Source organism: Balaenoptera ricei, chromosome 14, assembly GCF_028023285.1.
Source record: "Balaenoptera ricei isolate mBalRic1 chromosome 14, mBalRic1.hap2, whole genome shotgun sequence".
NCBI classification, from domain to species: Eukaryota; Metazoa; Chordata; class Mammalia; order Artiodactyla; family Balaenopteridae; genus Balaenoptera; species Balaenoptera ricei.
The window spans coordinates 26,266,331-26,284,696 of NC_082652.1; the positions used below are offsets into that span (position 1 = coordinate 26,266,331).

Below are 18,366 nucleotides of genomic sequence, written 5' to 3' on the forward strand. Positions count from 1 at the left end.
GAGAGGGGCCAGGACAGCACACACCTGCAGCAGCAGCAGCTGGGCCGGCCTCTCAGGCACAGACGTCATGAACTCCAGGTGTTTGGCCCGGTCAAACCCACTGGGGCACAAGGTGGGGCGGAGCAGGCGCACGACGGCCCGGTGGTCGCCAGCCTCGTACAGCCGCTGAGTCTCCTCCAGTGACTGGCACCGTTCCAGCGACCTCAGGTTCTTGTCAATCTGGAAAAGGCCCAGAATCACTGCCTGACGACCAAGCCCTCACGGGCTCCCTGAATGCAGCCAGAGTTTTGCATTTTTTTAAAAAATTAATTTATTTTATTTTATTTATTTTTTATTTTTGGCTGCGTTGGGTCTTCGCTGCTGCGTGCGGGCTTTTCTCTGGTTGCGGCAAGCGGGGCCTACTCTTCGTTGCGGTGAGCGGTCTTCTCATTGCAGAGGCTTCTCTTGTTGTGGAGCACGGGCTCTAGGTGCGTGGGCTTCAGTAGTTGCAGCGCACAGGCTCAGTAGTTGTGGCTCACGGACTCTAGAGTGCAGGCTCAGTAGTTGTGGCGTATGGGCTTAGCTGCTCCACAGCATGTGGGATCTTCCCGGACCAGGGATCGAACCCGTGTCCCTGCATTGGCAGGCGGATTCTTAACCACTGCGCCCCCAGGGAAGCCCCCCAGAGTTTTGCATTTAACAGACCCAGCCAAGAAGTATTTACAGCAAGTAAATACCTTATAAAACACTTTATAAATAGTATTTCTATTAAGGGCAAGGCATTCAAGTCTTTGAAGAACAAATATACCAAAAGACAAAACTACCACAGAAGCAGAAGGGTTCCAGAAAGTGTCTGTGAAAATAGTTAAGACAGCCTCATGGCCACAGTTCAGCAAACCAGACTCCTAGAACCGTGGAGCATGGGGCTGCAGAGACCTAGGGAGCCCAGGCCAGAGGCTGGCACACACCACCAACCCCCGGAACCCTCTCCTCACAGGAGGCCTGCAGGACACAGGCAGCAGGGGCACTGCACTAGGCCTGGCCCTGAAACCACCCTGCAAGAGTCTGAAGGCTTTCAGCCAATGTGAATGTGTCACAGATGTGGAACTGTGGGCCTGCGGTCAGAGGCTGCACAGTGAGGACAGGATTAGAACCACACACCGCTGACCCACCCCAGGGCCAGAGCAACATTGGTCTGCTTCTGCAGGGGTTTTCCTCTTGTTCCTCTGGGGCTGCTGCCACACGCAGGCCAGAGAGCTGAGCAAGAGCCATTCTCCACCCTGTGGGCAGACACCTCCACCCCGGCTCCCAGCCACCGGCCCCCAGAGGAGCGCTCCATCAGGGGGTGTGCCTGCGAGTCCATGGCACCCTGTGCCTCAGAGCTGCCTCTCCCGGGTCCCACCCTGCCCTGCTCAGCATGTGGGCCGCTCTCCTAGTCTGCATGGACAGGTCAGGCCTTTGACCAAGAAAACACCATTAAAAAGCTCCCACTCACCTCCTCCAGGGAGACAACCGAGTCATTGTGGAGGTTGGGCAGGCGGATCACGACGTCTCTTTGCTCGGCTCCCGCCACAGCCCGGGCAGCAGCGGAGCTCTGCAGCATCTCCGTGCAGATGTCATAGTTCTCCAGGGCCTGCTCCATGTCTCCCTGGGCAGAGGAGGGGCACTCGCTGTGCTGCACCAGGTGCCTGCCCCCTGAGCCCACCAGACTGGGGGCACCATGAGGGCGGTTTTAGCCAACTACTACCATCCCCTCTACAGAGCGGGTGGGGCTCAGTAAGTACCTGCTGAATGAACGCATGAACGAATGATTCACACTACAGCTCCAAGGGGAGCATCATGACCCTCGTGGTGGGGGTGAGGACACCGGGACACCAGAGCAAGGCTGAGTATCTACTCCAAATCTTGAGCGAAGCTGGCAGAGCCGCGACTAGACCCAGGCCTGTCCCAGCTCCAGAACCGACTGTGGGGCACTGGGTGCCACAGTGTGCAAGGGGCTGGGGGACAGCCAGCCCTCCCGGGCCCTCCAGACAAGCTCCATTCACACAGATGGGCAGTGATTCCCTCCCAAAAAACTCTGCACCCATTTGCACACACGCTCAGGCTCTCTCGGGAAACATAAGGAAAGGGTCAAGGCTCCAAAGCAACCTCGCTGGGTCTATGGGGGCCCATGAGGCCCCTCGTGGCGCTACAGCTGTGCTGATGGTGGGCGTCGGGATTTCTGAGATGCTGCATGTTCCCCACCACGTCCCACCTCCTCATGCAGAGCCCAGTGCCCAGGCAGGTGCCACACGTGCGCACACACACCCTCCACCACGCGGCCAGCTCTCTCCCCTCCCACTGGGTGCCAGCGCATCCTCCCCAAGCAGCCGACCACAGACCAACCTGCAGCGCCAGGAACCGCGCCTTCAACCAGTACACGCGGACCACAAACTCCAGCCAGCCATCCTCAAACAGGTCCCGCTGGGACGAGGCGAACGACAGCTGCAGGAGGTCCCCCAGGAAGTGGGCTCCCGGGAAGTCGGGCCCGAACCTGCCGCTCACCACACCCGCAGGGCAGTTCCGAGGAGACACTGAAAACCATCAGGTCGGAAGGAGTCAACCTCATGTGCGGGACCCAGACACCCTTCTGCTCCCTGAGGTTGCCCCCAGCCCTGAGTCCTTGGAGCCTCACAGCCCCCGAGCGGCAGAGAGCCAGATGGGCTGGATGGGGATACGGAGACCCTGCAGCTAGAGGCCCTCATCCGGCAGACTGATCTGGAGCATATCTTTGCTCACCAGGTGGTGGTGTAAGTCAGAACGATCCACATCACCTGGGACAATGACTGGGGACACGTAAAGTATCAGGTGATAACCTGAGAAAACGGAAATGTCACGTCCCTCATCCTGAGTAACAGAAGCAGGCAGGTGGCTCCCTTGGGGCTCAGCTGCTTCTCAGAGACCCCGGGTCTTTCCTGGCCTGACAAGCCGACCCAGGAAATGCGCTCCCTGTAGGTGTGACTCAGCCCCCCACTCCTGTCCCCTCCCGGCTGCCGAGGGTCCAGAAAGTCGCCCCACACAGAACACGGAAGGTCGCCTACCTGCAGAGCTCCGGCCCTTGGTCAGCAGCCACTGGTCCAGCTGCAGCTCCATGCAGGAGAGGGACATCAGCATCATGTCCTGCAGGACGGGCGCGGATGGTCAGGAACAGGGTCACATAGGTCAAGGGCGGGGGATGGAACGAACCTAAACTAAAATTTACTCTGACGAGAACATCAAGTTTCCCTCTACCTACTTTCTATTTCATAAGTGGTAATCACTGGCTTCCTGCTGGGACATAAGGAGAGGCACATGGATCTACACTGGAACAGACTCGGGAGGACCCGGGAGACCCGCCTTCGGTCCTCGGGGACTGTCCTATGGAAGAGGCAGCCCTGCCACCTGCCAAGCGCCAGGCACTCAACCCTGACAGCCCCCAGGGTGGGCACGTCATTCCCTGGGTGGACCAGGAAGCTGAGACTCAGCAGTAAGGAGGCGCCAGCCTGGCCAACGGGCACAGCTGGGAAATAACCAAGCTGGTCTGTCTAGGGACCAAAGCCTTGGCCCCTCCCGCCACTCCACCCTGCTGGGACATAAGGAGAGGCACGTGGATCTACACTGGAACAGACTCGGGAGGACCCGGGAGAGTCTGGGCAGATGGGCCTGGGGGAGCGGGCCTGGGCAGATGCTGCCAGAAGGCAGTCCCTGTGGTGTCCCAGTGGAGGCTGCACCGCCAGGGGCCCCTGACTCACACGGCCCTGAAGACCTGTGAACCTGGAGCTCCTCCACCTCTGCGCCCCCAGCAAGAAATACCACCCAGGGGGCCCTGAAAGCTCCCAGTGCTGCCCCCTCAGAAGCGGCCTTCCTCCTCTCACGGGAGAAGGGGCCAAAGCACCCTGGCTCCCTTGGCCCTGGGAGGCACTGAGTGCAAGGGCCTGGGCTGCAGAAGGCAGTGCGTAGGCTCGGCCCCCACGGCTGGCAGCCACCAACACCCCTTCGGCAGCCTTCCTCCACTTCTGCACTTGTGTCTCCTCACCTGTTGAAAAAACAGGTAGCGACAGGTCCCTGGCGCCTAGAACATAGCAAGCCTCCACCTTCCAGCCTCTCCACTGCTCTCCTCCCGCTCGTGAACCTCCCTCCCCCGTGACCCGCCCCCCGTCTCAACCCCACACCTCCACCTGCAGTTGCAGCCCAGGTCCCCTGCCTATGCCTGGCCCCCGCCTGCCCGCCGCCCAGCCAGCCAACCTGGATGTGCCCGTTGCCGCAGTCCCTGAGCAGTGGGTTGGGCAGGCTGGCGCTGTGCCTCCGCCAGCTGTGGTAGATGCTGAGCACGACCTCTGCCAGGCCCGGCGGCCAGCGCAGCAGGAACCTGTGGCCCATGCTCTTCAGGTAGCGCATCATGAGCTCCAGGATGCCCCCGTTGCTCAGGTTCCCCAGCAGGAAGGCGTGCACGTCTTGCTTCTCTGCCCGGAGCGGGGGAAGTGACCCGACTTCAACAGAGGACCCTCCGTGCCAGGGGCCCCATTTTGTTCGGGAGATGAGAGCGGGCGCCAGCGGGAAGAGCCCATGTGCCCCAGGGGGGCTCTGAGGGCGGGCCTCACGGCTGTGGGCACACCTGTCTGAACCTCCAAGGCCCAGGCGGGCACGAGAGGGCTGACCCCTGGGTGTGGCCTTGCACAGCAGCACAGCGCCCGGCTGTACCCAAGAGCCGCGATGCACCCATTCGACTGGCAAAGCCCGCACCCCTAGGGAGCACGGTGGAGTGTGAGCCAGGACACTCCAGCGTACCCCCTTCCTCCAGCTGACCACAGACCTCAGGCAGGACAGAGCCAGGCAGCCCCTGGACCACCCCTGAAAAACCACCCAGACCCGTCCCCGCAGCACGCGGCCTGAGCGAGTTCCAGGAGAATGGGAGGAAGGAGTCCTCACAGCACTGCCCACGGTGCCCGGGTCCTACCAGATTCCATGAACGTGGCTGAGTCGAAGGACAGCCTGTGGGGCCCAACGCTTGGGAAGTTCTCCAGTTTGGCTTCTGACGGGACTTCGTAGTTACTAAAGGGGTCGTCTTCCTCCTCGGGGTCCAGCTTTCTTAACCTGCACGGAACACACCGAACTCGCAAAGGCCACAGCGCATGTTCCAACACCTTCCCCTGAGAGAGAGGAGAGCTGAACCGGACCTGAGGCTGCCCCAGGTGAGCGGCGCTCCGCCTCTCCTGGGCCTTTGTGGCCGGGTCTAGCCTGCGTCCCACTCCCTCACCCATCCCATCAGCAGGTGATCACCAGAATATACAGCTGGGGTTGTGGTAGCCCCGCCCACAGGAAGCTGACCTTCTAGCGAGAGAGAGAAAGGGAGAGAAAGAACCCCCACGGAGAGCTAGAGACAGAGGCCGAAAGGCTCCACTTGGGCAGCACAGTCGGCCAGGCCTCCAGGTGCCAAGGCCCGAGGGGGACCTGGGGGACGAGGAGAAAGTGGGTGGGTGGCGGCCCCTCCACAGCTCCTCATATCTCTCTGAGCCCAGGGAGGCCTCTCCCAGCAGGCACCACACCTCAGACCCCCCCAGGGACTCCACTTTAGCCGAGCCCGCCACCTCGCCGAGGATGGACAGGCAGGCGCCTCCTGACGTCCTGGTGTACAACTGCACGCCCCTGCCCCAGGGACCACGTCCAGCAAGCCACCGTGTGCCCCTGCCTGACGATTCGAGGAAGCTGACGTGAAAACCACACAGGAAACCAGCAGTTGAAATAAAGAATAAAAAAGAAGGTAGACACTATTCCACACGAAGGGGGCTTGGGAGCAAGGCCCTGGGCGGGGCAACGAGCGGAGGGGAGATGGGGAAATGGTCCTCGGGCCCCTTGGCACCTCCTCTTCGCAGCCCTCGGAAGGGAGACCTGCTCTTGGAGGGGCGGCTAGGGAGGAACTGATCAGAGAGCCCGCGTCCTCCACTCACTGAGAACAGCTGCACTTCTGAGCATTTCCCTCTCACCACACAAAAACAGAAAGGCAGCAAATTAGGAAAATCAGGAACCTTGTGGCAAAACAGATTTACAATCCACCTAAAGCTCCTGGCTCCTCCTCCTCCTCCGCTTGGATGCATCACCATTGAAACCTACTGTCACGAGCCAAAATGCTAGCTGAGGACTCCTGGGACACATACTCACGTAACACACGTGGTTACCTCCCAAGCTCCACTCCAGTAACTGGGAAGGAATAAAATGGAGTCAACTCACAAAGACACAGGGGGTAAGAGAGGAAGCCCCAGCTGACAAGACGTGCCCACCAAACGTTAGAAGGCAGAGAGATGCCCGACCAGCAGAGACTGACTGCTCTCTGCCCTCAGTGAGGGCATTAAGAAGTCTGGCACTGGCACCATAAACCCCAGGAAGGCTCAGGCATCAAGGTCCCGGAGCATCTGAGGGAGGTGACAGGGCAAGGACCAAGGGCTGGCGAAGACCTAGGGAAGGAGCACTGAGGCGCAGCCCCCCCAGCTCCACGCAGTCTGGCCCATCTCCTCCCGGGAGGCTCCTCTGAGGAACACCGCGAACCAGTGAAAGCAAGGGATGACTCCTGAGCCCACCGTCCACCTTCTCAGAGTTCGAGGGAACCCTGCCGAGCCTGGAGAAGCCAAGCAGGCGCCCTCCCTGAGCGCAGGGGGCCCCTTCCACGGGCCGTCCCCACGTCTGCACCTGAGGAGCAGCAGCCCCAGGCCTCCTGGCAACAAGGGAAGGCCCGGGGGAGTGAGCAGGTCACCTCCAGCTCCAAAAGATGCAAAACTCATGGTTCCTGCCTTCAGGACATCCAGAGGCAGGAGAGGCAAGAAAACCCAAGACCCCAATCCAGGAAGACCCAAGCGTTGGCCGTTTGTACAGATGTTACAAGAAGATGGAGGACATGCCTGGAGGGGAGGGCGGCCACGGAACCAGAGACGTGACAGAGGCAGGAGGTTTGTGTGCTTCCTTTGCTAAAACAGAAAAAGTGCACCGTACCTGGACGGCAAGAACTTCACCAGCAGCTCCTGGAAGTCCACCTTCTCTTCTTTTTTGCACTTGGTGTTTCGGACGCGGGCAGACCGCCGCTTCGCCGTCTCCCCGCTCTCCTCAGAAATCTTCTTCCGCTTCACCGCTTTCTTGGATTTATCTCCCCCAGAAACATCACCTTCACAGAGAGAGTACGTTGAAATCTCACAAGAGGCAGGCTAGGGAAATGCACCACGAGGCACTCGGTCCCTTCTTTTATAATAACCCTGCCTGCAGGTTTAACCTGTGGCTTCTTTGACATTCAGGAAATCTCCTGTCTGCTCTAACAACAAGGAGCCTGGGAAAAATCCATTCCAAACCGCTTAAGTCTCACCCCTTTCTCCAACTCACAGAGCCCAAAAGCCAGATCTCAAGGCTACTTTCCACACCTACAGAATGCCAGGGTCTCAGAGTCAACCGCCCCATCCCCCTGCCCCTCCCACTGGCTGGCCTGGGATGGAACAGAGCAAGTAGCAATGACACTGACTCTGTCCATCACCATGGCCCAGTGACATGATGTGGGCAAGAGAGTCACATAAATCATACAGAGAAGAGAGGGGTGTCATGTATGATTAAGTTAAAAAGTTAAAAACAATCATATACAGGTTCATTCAGAAACTTCCTTAACTGCCAGGTATTCTTCATCGGTGATACAAAAATCAAGGAAAGGCTCAGGAACTTTAGTCTGAAATTTTTTTACAACTCCAATGATAATAGAAACCAATAAAACCATTCCAACATATACTACTGCATACGGCGGTAACTATGCTGACTGCTTCTTAAAGCTAAAGAACTCAGAACGTCAGTGCACAGCAGCACTGGGTGCAGGGTGTAAGCCAGCAACTGAGCAGAACCAGCAGAGGGACCCGCCAGCTCACAGGTCACAAGCAGGAGTGAACTCTACCCCAGGACTGAGCAACTGGGCATCGAGTGGTCTGAGGAGCTGTATCCCTGAGGCCAACCCCTTCCCTGCAGGGGCCCCACTGCAGAAGCCACCCCTGACGAGGGAGGCCCTGCGAGAAGGCCCAGAGGCTCCCCTGTGGGGCCAGGAGCGGCAGCAGGACCCGTCCCTCTGGAGAGGTCAGGGCACCCCGACTCTCATTCCTGCTCAGCAGACAGGGTCTCTCCCGAAGCCAACCCCAAGGCCTGCTCACCCGCAGGGATGCCCGTCTCCAACAGGCTGGGGCTGTGCAGCAGGAAGCTGGCCGTGGCCACGGGGGCGTAAGAGAGCACGGGCTCTGCCACGGTCACCTCGGGGTTGGCGCTGACGGGGCTCGGCTGGATCACGCTGACAGGTGCCACCACGGCAGAGGACACCAGGGGCTGGCCGGGGTCCTGGTAGTCGGAAAGGTCGATCCTCTTGCCAAGGCTGGGGCGCGGGGGCTCGCAGGTGGTGAGGTGGTGGTACGTGGCCAGCAGGCTCTCCCCAAGGCACTTCCAGCTGCAGGGAGAGGGTCACCGCCTGGGTCAGCACACAACACGGGGTACCCGGAGCTCAGGGCCGCCACCTCCATGAGGGTGGGGTGGTCTCAGTTTACTGATGGCTGAGGTGGAGCAGCCGGGGCTGGAGAAGAGCCCGCACCCGCTCCACTGCCCGCAGGAGAAGCCCTGAGGCATCTCAGCCCCAGGCCCCTTCAGACCTACCAGGCACACGGAGAAACCACAGACTCACTCAAGAACCCCTTCCCTACAAGGTCGAATCTTTAAAACGACGGGTCATTGTCCTGTTGCCACTAGTCTGGTTTTCTGGGGGAGGAATACTGACAGGGATATGGTCCAAAGGGGCTGAACAGCTCTTGGGCCGGGGCTTGCTGGATGCAAACCGAGACTGTCGTGTGTTTTGCTGTGTATAAGTTGTGTTGTGTGCCCTGTTGTGGTGAGGTGTAGCATGTGTTATGTTGTATGCTGTCTGTTGTTTTGTGTTTTACATGTAGTCATGTGTTGTGTTGTGTGTCATGCTGTGTTATGGTATGACACAGTGTAGCATGATGTACTCACCCTTCCAACCTTGAACAGCTTCCCAGCCCTCAGACTAAAAACCAAAGCCTCCGCCTGTCCCCTCGGTGTCGCCCAGCCTCATCGCACCACTGCAACCCGGCCCCCCCTCCCCCACCCGCCCCCTGCACTCTCCCCTCGATAGCTTGCTTTCAGTTCTGCAAACAAAACCACCCCCCACATACCACAGGGCCTTTACACAGGCTTCCCCCTGCCCGGAAACAACACCCCACTCACACCCCCCAGCCCCTTTGCCTGATCCATGCCCACTCCTCCAATGGACTCCAGCTCTGGCCCTAAGCCTTCCCCAACCCCCGGAGCAGTGCGGACCCCATTATGAGCTCTCGGTGCTGTGCTTCTCTCCTCGAGGGGCCTGTCAGCTTTGCACACGTGCCCCTCCTTCTGGTGACTAAGTACCCCTGGGACTGCCTCCAGTTTCCTGGGAAACTCAAACGTGCGGGAACGAACAAGTAGGAGCAGTAACGTGGGTCGGAGCCAGCCCCTCCTGCGTGCTGGCTCTGCACGACCCCTGAGCACTCGATTCAATTATCATGATGACCCTACAAGAGAGGGATGCTGCTCCCTCTTTTCCAGGGAGTGGCACATAATGACCCGGCGAGGGCACCAGGTCTGGACCCAGGTCTGTCCCATCTGGTGGGGAGCTGTGGGCCACCACGTGACTTGCCTCCACATATGAGACACTCTCAACTTATAGGCACGAGAGTCAATGTCAGGATGTTAGGAACAGACCTCACCGAAGGGCTAAATGACCCCAACTCCAGGGACCACCCTTCCTGGGGCTACGCTGAGGCCCACCTTCCAGGGTGCCGAGCGGCCCTAGCAGGGGAGCATGGACTAGAGATCGGGAAGCCAGGACCTGGTATCAGCTCTTCCCTCACCATTAGCCTCTCTGAGTCCTGGTGTCCCCCGTCCAGGGCTTGGCTAATGCTGGTTTTCTTCTCCCCTTAGGGTGGGCAGATGAGAGGGGCTTACAGGAACATGGCAGATGGTGGGTCAAGGACAGCAACAGAGAGAGACTTCGACCAGGGGAGGCCCGGCCTGCTTCCTGCAGCCACCCGCCCACGTGCGCCCAGCTCCTGCCACGGCAGCAGCCCAGGCGGGCTGAGCCCCCTCCCAAGCAGGGCCCAGTGGCCACTCGGCAGCCCAGACCCAGACGACCTACGTGAGGAAGGGGATGGGCTGCACCAGCTTCAGGTCCGGCTCCTTCTCGTGCACAGTCAGCGCCTGCCGCCTCCTCCGAAGTCCCAGGGCCTCATCCATGATGGCCTGCGACTCGGCCGCGCTCACCGACACCTCGTGGATGGACATGTCACTGAGAGTGCATGAGACAGAGAGGAGTGACCGTGTCACAGTAGAGCCAAGATGGAAATCTTACACAGAGGGATGCAGTTAATATCCTTTAATCTGCATTAATTCTTCCTACAAATAAAATAACCACTTGAGTCTGGGCTGGAAAGGGCAGTAATTAGCATTCTTAATACCCACGTTACACTAGAAATGATTAATGCCCTTTGATCCGCTTACAATTCATCACCTTCATCTGTATTAACAGGATCATAGTGATGGCAGAAAAGCCACAGAAAAATTAAATGCTGCTCTCAATTATTTGCTGAAAACCTTTTGAGGATTTGACTCTCCCATCCTACCCATCCCAAAAAAGGTCATCAGACCAGCCAAGCTCACCAAAGCCTATGGAAATCAACCGAAAGGGTGGGAGTTTGAGGCACCAGACGCCTCCCACAGGCACCCCTCTGCCTGTGGTGGCCCGGCGAGACCTGCCCCCACTGCCCCGTGCCCTCCTCCCCACAGGGCTCCCCCGTGGAGCCACGCGCTTATGGACTCATCATCTGTCCTACATGCTCATCAACCACCTCTCCAAAGAAGGTCAGCTCCCTCAGGACAGATGTGAATAAGAGGCACAGTCTTACGAGGGATAAACACCAATATAACCACTAACTCCCAACCGGTGAGCTCCCAGGGCCAAGGAAATACCAGAGGGCACAGGAGTTGGTTCCACTGGAGGATGGGCAGGGAGGCAGCCCGAACTTGGAAAGCTGCCAAGAGGGGATGTGGGGCTTGGAATATGAAGGGGCATGAAGACACAATAGGGAGAGGTGGGGATTCCAGGTGAGGGCACTGTGGGAACCAGGGTGCAGGACCAGACAGGACACAGCAGGGCCCTGGGACAGCTCTCCCCTTGGGGGAGGGGGAAACATGAGGAGAACTGGGGGAGTCAGACTGCAAAGGGCCTCCTGGGCGACGCTGCCGAGCATGAGCCTCATCCCGGAGGCAGGCACGGTGGCCCGATTAGAGGCAGGCCGGGCAACACAGGAAGCACAGCCTCGGAAAGGAGTAGGGTGGGCAGCGAGGAGCGAGGTGAACAAGGCTGCCGTGAGCACCCAGAGGAGAGCCGCAGGGCAGCGGGGAAGGAGGGCAGCAGGGAAGGAGGGCGGCGGACAGGCAGAGGCACCGCCCGTATGAGGTGCGTAGGGAAACAATAAACCAAGCAGATCAGAGCCGTTTGCCAAGCGAGGGGCCTCAACAGCCCCCAGCCGCTGGGGGAGGAGGTGGCGGGCTGCAGACTCACCATTTCAGGAACATCCGGAGGGAGTCCTGGCGGAGACACGGTTGCTCCTCGAAGATCTTCTCCTTGAGAACCAGCCCCTTGCTGTAGCGGCAGTCCTTCTCCAAAGCTTTGCAAATGAAGTACAGACAAGCTGGCCAGGAAAGAAACAGGCGTGACCTCCAAGCTGCACTCTGACTCTCTGGCCTTGCCAGTGACGCCAGGGAAGTAGTCCCTGCTCTGGAGTCCAAGAAACACCAGGTAAATGGCGACAAGACACCATTTTAATCGACCCAATCGGGAACGATTTTTGAAAATAATAATACCAAGATCGAGGGGCAAAGGCCCACACTGCCAGGGAGGACGGCTGAACAACCTTTCTGGGGAAACATGGGCATCAAACACAGACCCTCAGCCCAGCAAGCCCACCTCGAGGAAACCCTTCGGGAACCAGCTGTCGGCAAACTGGAGTACGGCCGCCAGCTCCTCTCTGCCTGGGCACCAGACAGCCCCATGCCCCGCCCAGCTCCAGAGTTTGAGTGTGGGTGCAAGGCACTCCCATCAGGAATAACCAGAGAAGGATGGAGCAGGGGAGGAGGAAGGAAAGCTAGAGCAGAAGCAGAGATGCCACGCGGAAGTCAGGGAGAAGGGCAGCGGGAGAGCGGTGCCCACGCCACAAGCAGGAGGGGGTCTGGGCTGCCCCGCCAGCCGCCCACTGAACTAGGGACAGGGGGCCCAGAGGTTCCCGCCTAACCGGAAGGAGGAGGAGGACATGGTTTCCTCTGGGAAGGTGGTGGGAGCAGAGAGAAAACCAGGGGGGCACCAATCCTCTGGATGGGCTGGTCAGCAGCAGCAGAGCTGACCGCACCCGCAGCAGAGGGAGGCCTGCCTACTCCTCTCGAGCGCCCATGTACCGGCTGCTCATACTCTGGGGCTTCGATGTGGTTCTGCGGCTCTCATAGACACATAAACCGCTCTGTCCTCCAAACCCATCTTCCCGCCAAGACTTCAGCTTATCAAGTGCAGCTTCTCCAGGAGAGAGAACTGAGCCTGGTGCCGGAGAGAAGGCGGGACGCTGAGGCTGGGGCCTCCAGGGGGCGCCCAAGCTCCAGGAAGAGCCCAGGGAGAGACCCACAGTCACTGAAGATGAAAGCACTGGAGTCAAAACAGGCGATCCACACCACGGGCGCGGACATCCACGGAAGGACACGCCCGAGAACATTTGCGTGGAGGGACACAAGGGCCCAAGTCCAGAAATGACCCCACATGCAAGCATGCGATGGTCAGAGGGTGCAGAGGACGGCAGACGGCAGAGGCCCCACAGCAAAGGGGCAGGGAGAAGGCACCTGCCCCCGCCCGGGCCCACCTGGAGGAAGCGACAGAGGGCTGAGCTGGCTCTGGGGACACAGGGAGAAGTCAGGGTCACCTCAGGCAGGGACAACTGGGAAGGGGCCACAGCAGCCTGCCCCTGGGGCACGCCGACCCCGCTGCCAGCCCTGTGCTGCACGCGGTTCACCTGACTATACAGAGCTACCGACGGAGTCCCGTGGGTGGCGGGCAGGGCCCAGCTTCCCAGCCTCCGCTACCCTATCCTGCTCCACCTGCTCGATGTGCCCTTAGAAAGAGAAGGAAAAGCCTCGAAGAGTCAGCCTTCCAGCTGTAACCTTCAACGTGAGGACAAGTGCTGGCAGCAGGTCTGTCCTGAAAAGAATGAGCAGGCCGCGCCAGGACCGCCTGTGCCCGAGGCCAGATGCCCTGCGCCCGGCCCTGCCTGGGGCCCTCCCACAGAGCTGCCTGGAGGAGCTGGCCCAAGAGGCCCAGAACCCCAACAGCGCCCGCCTCGGGACAGCCCGTGAGGGGCCGAGCAGAGGGCCAGGCGGGGTCAGAGAGTGAAGCAACTGGAAGGCAGACAGGGCTCCGTCTGGCACAGATCTTTCCAGCAGCCCTGCTGCTCTGTGGAAGGACCAGCTGCTAAAAGGGGGGAGTGAGCTCCCGGCACCGGGAGTCAGGCTGCAGCTGCTAGGCCATCTGTCAGCAACTTATAAGAACAGGCACAGGACGGGACACCGCAGAGACGAAATGAGAGACTGAAGGGAAAACCGCTCAGAGGACATGCTTCCTACTACAGTGCATGGGGTAAGTCTCAACCGAGAAAGAAAGACAAGCAGAGTAAAGCAGGGAAGCAAAGGCATCTCCATTTCCCCTGAAGGTGGGGCAGAAAGCCCTTCGGTGTTAACTCTGGCTCCAAGCTCATCCAGGCCTCCCGCTCTCCTCGGTCCCAATGCACGAGCACGTGGCAGAAAGCAGCGACGCCCCACTCACTGGTGTAATCGCTGAGGGTGTACAGGACAGTGATGAGGTTGTCCAAGCAGGGCCAGTGGTCAGGATTGCACCGCAGCCCTTCCTCAAAAGCATGGCGAGCCAGGGGGACCCGGATGAGCCTCAGGGCCACGTGTCCGATTTTATACCAGAGGTTGACGTCCGTGGAGTCCAGCATGACCGCCTGGTAGCAGCACAGCAGAGGCACACTCAGTCAGCTCCCCAGAGCGGGCATCCATGGTGGCAGGAGGGCACAGCACCAGCCCAGCCACCCAGACTGCCCAAAGAATGACAGGGAAGTCACGTGGACCAATTAATCTAACCCAGAACATGTTCTTAATACATTCTGTCACTCTGAACACCTGTATTCCATACATATTTGATATGTAAAAGAAGTGCAAGAAGTAGAATTAAAAGAAAATACAGAAGCCTTCTGGGATTCTAGAAACAGCATGGGTGGGAGACAGACGTGGGTTCATATCCATACTCCCACACTGCCCAGCAGTGTGACTGCCAGCTTCAGTATCCTCATCCCTAAAATGAGGATAAAGACGCCCTCCTTGCCAGAGGGTGTGAGGGTGAGCATGTGCATGGTGCTGGCGCCTCAGAGGTGCCCACACAGGTAAGCCGGCCTGACAGAAATAAAGGCAGTACGAGTCTGAGTAGGTACTGGGTGCCAGGGGTCAGGCTCTGTGTTCAGCACCCTCTTTATATCACTCTAACTCTATGGTGTAGACCTGGAGACGCAGAGAAATGAAGCAATCACCCATGGTCATGTGTGTCCTGCGTGGCAGAGGAAGAACACACATGCACCCCTCTCTGAACTTGCTACTGTCACCCAATGCCTGGGGCCTTGGGCACTACAGCTGACACAGCACCACACACTCTTCAACCAACCAGACCACAACCCCACCCCTCCCCCAAGAACTCCCGAAGACCCGGCCGAGGGGAGCACCTCCAGGTAGAACTCCATGGCTGTCTCCAGGTCCTCCCTCTGGGCGGCCAGCTGGGCCAGGTTCTTAAACGTGGAGTACTTCAGCATCAGCCCAGGGTGTTTCAACCCCTCCTTCTCATCACCAGACGAAACTGCCTGAGAACAAAGCAAACAGAGGAGCAAAGTGACACCCAGGCCCTGAAGCCTCAGCCGGCAGTCAGCAGGACACCTGGCTTCAGGGCTGGCTTCTGCCACAGGCCCTCGGGCCAGTCCGGTGCCACCCTCCACTGGAAAATGAAAGCGTGGCCCCCGATGTCCTTTAAGGGCCCCCCAGTTCCAAGCACACAGAGGAGAAAGGCCAGACCACCAAGAGGCAGTTTGCGGGCCGTCTGGGCACCAAAAGACACAGAGGGAACCCTCCTGGCACTACCGCCACGCCTGAGGGCCCAAGCCTAGATGGTGACATTTACAGCATCGGTAAGCCAGCCAGCAGCTCCCGCATGCCACTCCCAGCTCTGATGCTTTACTAGCTGCATGGCTTTGAGCCAACACCTGGCTAAGCCTGCGTCTCCACACTGTGAACTGGGGACAATGCACCCGCACTTGGCAGAGTGGCTGTGAAGACCAAGTAGGAAGAGCAGCTGGCATTTACGGAGCTCTTACTCTGCACCTAGAACCGTTCTGCATGCTTCTCTGGACTCACCCAACCCTCAGAGCAAGCAGGCGGGGAAGCTGGGGGCAGAGGGCCTCTGGGGCCTCACCTCTCGCAGCAGGCGCGCCTCCAGGAGCTCGTGGTAGGCCTTGGCGGACTCCTCAAACCGGTCGTGCTTCTGCAGATCCAGGGCCTTGTGGTACAAGGCAAAAGCCTCTGCTTCCTGCAAACCAAGACAGAAGACATTTTCACACAGCACAAAGGTTTGTCTTTTTAAGCCGACAATGTGTGAGAGGGGGCTGCCGTCAAGGCCATGTTACTCGTCAGCTGCACGCTCTGTGGTGGAAACAGTCCTAATGCTCCAAGCTCGCAGGAGCTCATCACTGGGAGAAGAGTCCCTCAGCAGCCCCCCAAGGAGACACGAGCAGCACGGGCTCACCTGAGTCTAAGCAACAGCAGAAGGCAGGCTGAGGGCACAGAGCAGAGCAATGCCAAGGTTCTGTGAACCCCGCTGACTCTTTCTGGGAGAGTGGCCCCACCAGCTGGAATAACCCAGGGACTCCGAGAGAGAAGGGAAAGCTTCCACTGCTTTCTATGTGCCGCTCTGCCTCAGCCTGCTCGCCGCTGGGAGGGGCAGAGGGGGCACCGGGCAGGCTGAGCCCCACTGACACCCCTGAGGGCCGGGGACCACTGACTAGCAGCATCTGCGAGGGCTCCACACTGTCCTGGCTTCTCCCGAGAAGGGGGAGGTGTATGCTTATTCCAGGGAAAACAAAGACTGGAGCAAACCTTTGTTATATTCGCGTAGGACGTGGGGGGAGAGACGGCCGAGAGGAAGGCAGGCAGGCTGGAATGGAAGTGGTGCCGGACCTCGTGGCAGAGAGGAAAGACAGAGAATCCGTGCTCCCCACAGACCACCAGTGAGACCTGGGCTAGGCAGCACCCTCCGGGGCCTCCCCCTGGAAAGTGATGTGCTGCCGTCCCCTGGGTGTGCCAGCTCCTGAGGCCCACACAGACAACCGGCTGAGTGAAGAGCCAGCCCCGGCTGCAGAAGGGCCCACGCACACTCAGAATAAACAGTGTGACCATCCTCAGCGTGACCCTCTCTAAGTGAAGCAGGTCAAACAGGAGATGGAGAGCCGGCCATCTCTGTAAACAGGGTTTTCCTCTAAAATCCCATTCAGGAGATATCGGGATGCATCTGAAACATGGTGCCACCCACAGAAATGAGGATCAAGGTCCAGCTGCAGAGAAGCCCATGGACCACATACCTGCGCCTCCTTTGTCTGGGTCTTGTGACTTTTAAAGCTTCCTTCATGATCATCCTCAACCGTGGAGCTGGCATTTAAGGCTGCGATTCGAATCTAGAAGCAGCGGTTTGACGGAAGAGTTGCTTTTAGATGAGACGTGTCTCGTCTCTTCAATACCCCACAACGCGCACAACACTCTGTAACACACTCGGCCTCAAACAGCTATGGCTTCCCCAGATGCGGAGGAAAAGGAGGACTGGTACATTCTGAGGGAACCACACCAACCTGTTCAGGGAGCATGTCCACTACAAAAGGAACAGGCTGGGGACACCCCAGCAGTGGCCCAACACAGCAGAAGACCCAGGCATTGGAAAAACAGATTCCAATGACATGGGATAACTGTGTGCCTCTCTAGCCATGGTGATGCGGCCCTGCAAACCACCCAACAGGAGAGCGGGCACCCACACCCTCGAGGGTGCCAAGAGCCCTCCGGGGAGGAAGGCTGCCCCATTCGGACAGCCTTCAGGGCCCAGCCAAGAACACGCCCCTCGCCCCGGAGCACCGCAGAGCAGGTGAGCATCAGCACATACCATAGTCAGAGGCTTCGGCACACCGCCCAGCGTCGCCCAGCAATGCCCAGCACCAGCAGGGCAGTGCCAGCCCACGTGGCTCCTATGGAGGAAGCAGAACAGGCTGAGGGAGGGCCCGGGAAGCACCAGGTCACCAGGAACCTGTGTCCAAACCCACAGGCCTCCCGGCTCTGGGCACACAGGCTAGTGGGCCTCGGGATGGCTCTTCAGTCTGTCACCCGGGGAGCTCCTGGTCCTTGGGACGGAGTGCCCGCCTTTGCCCGACCAGGGGCCAGGGACAGAGGGGAGTGAGACCGACATCTGCCCCCAGGGCTCACTGCTCAGCAGAGGTAACAGATCGATAAACAATTATTTTTTCAAAAGTTGAATGAAATAAAGAGAAACACAGGCAACAGGTGGAGAACAAGTCATTCGAAGGGATGGAGGAAGGTGAAGGAGGAAGCCCTGTGTTAAGCCCCAGGAAGGGACAGCAGTGGGGTGGAGGGCGGGGAGGCAGAGGCAGGGGGTCTGGAGGGTGGGAGGGAAATATAAAAGGAAAAAAATTAGAGGTAGGCAGACCAGTGTGAAATCTGCTAAAAAAATGACAGGATTGGTGAGGACGTGGAGAAATCAGAACCTCATCCACTGCAGATGGGAACGAAAAATGGTGAAACCCGTCTGGCAATTGCTCAGAATGTCAAACACAGAAATTCCACCCCCAAGAGAAATGAAAACATGTCCACACCAAAACTTGTTCATGAATGTTCACAGCAGCATTACTCATGACAGATTAAAGGTGGAAACAACCCAAATGTCTGTCAGCTGACAAATGGATAAAGAAAATGTGGTATGTCCATACAATGGATTATTATTCAGTGATAAAACAAATTAAAGTACTGGTACTTGCTACAACATGGATGAACCTTGAAAACACGCTAAATGAAGGAAGCCATTCACGAAGGCCACATATTGTCTGATTCCATTTATACAAAATGTCTAGAATAGGCAAATCTATAGAACCAGAAAGTAGAGTAGGCTAGGGGAGAGGGACA

At 58.5% G+C, this 18,366-nt stretch overlaps 1 protein-coding gene across 1 annotated transcript in view; it reads right to left on the bottom strand.

Annotated features, from left to right (window-relative positions):
* CABIN1 (calcineurin binding protein 1) overlaps positions 1-18,366 on the bottom strand; it is a 100,954-nt gene that overhangs the window by 74,821 nt on the left and 7,767 nt on the right. The window contains 16 exon segments of the mRNA XM_059895124.1: positions 25-219; positions 1,475-1,627; positions 2,365-2,552; positions 3,060-3,138; positions 4,243-4,460; positions 4,955-5,091; positions 6,982-7,150; positions 8,166-8,452; positions 10,190-10,339; positions 11,615-11,744; positions 13,913-14,093; positions 14,865-14,999; positions 15,605-15,718; positions 16,767-16,859; positions 17,336-17,380; positions 17,382-17,417. Of these exon segments, the coding sequence (XP_059751107.1) occupies positions 25-219; positions 1,475-1,627; positions 2,365-2,552; positions 3,060-3,138; positions 4,243-4,460; positions 4,955-5,091; positions 6,982-7,150; positions 8,166-8,452; positions 10,190-10,339; positions 11,615-11,744; positions 13,913-14,093; positions 14,865-14,999; positions 15,605-15,718; positions 16,767-16,859; positions 17,336-17,380; positions 17,382-17,417 (2,310 nt within the window).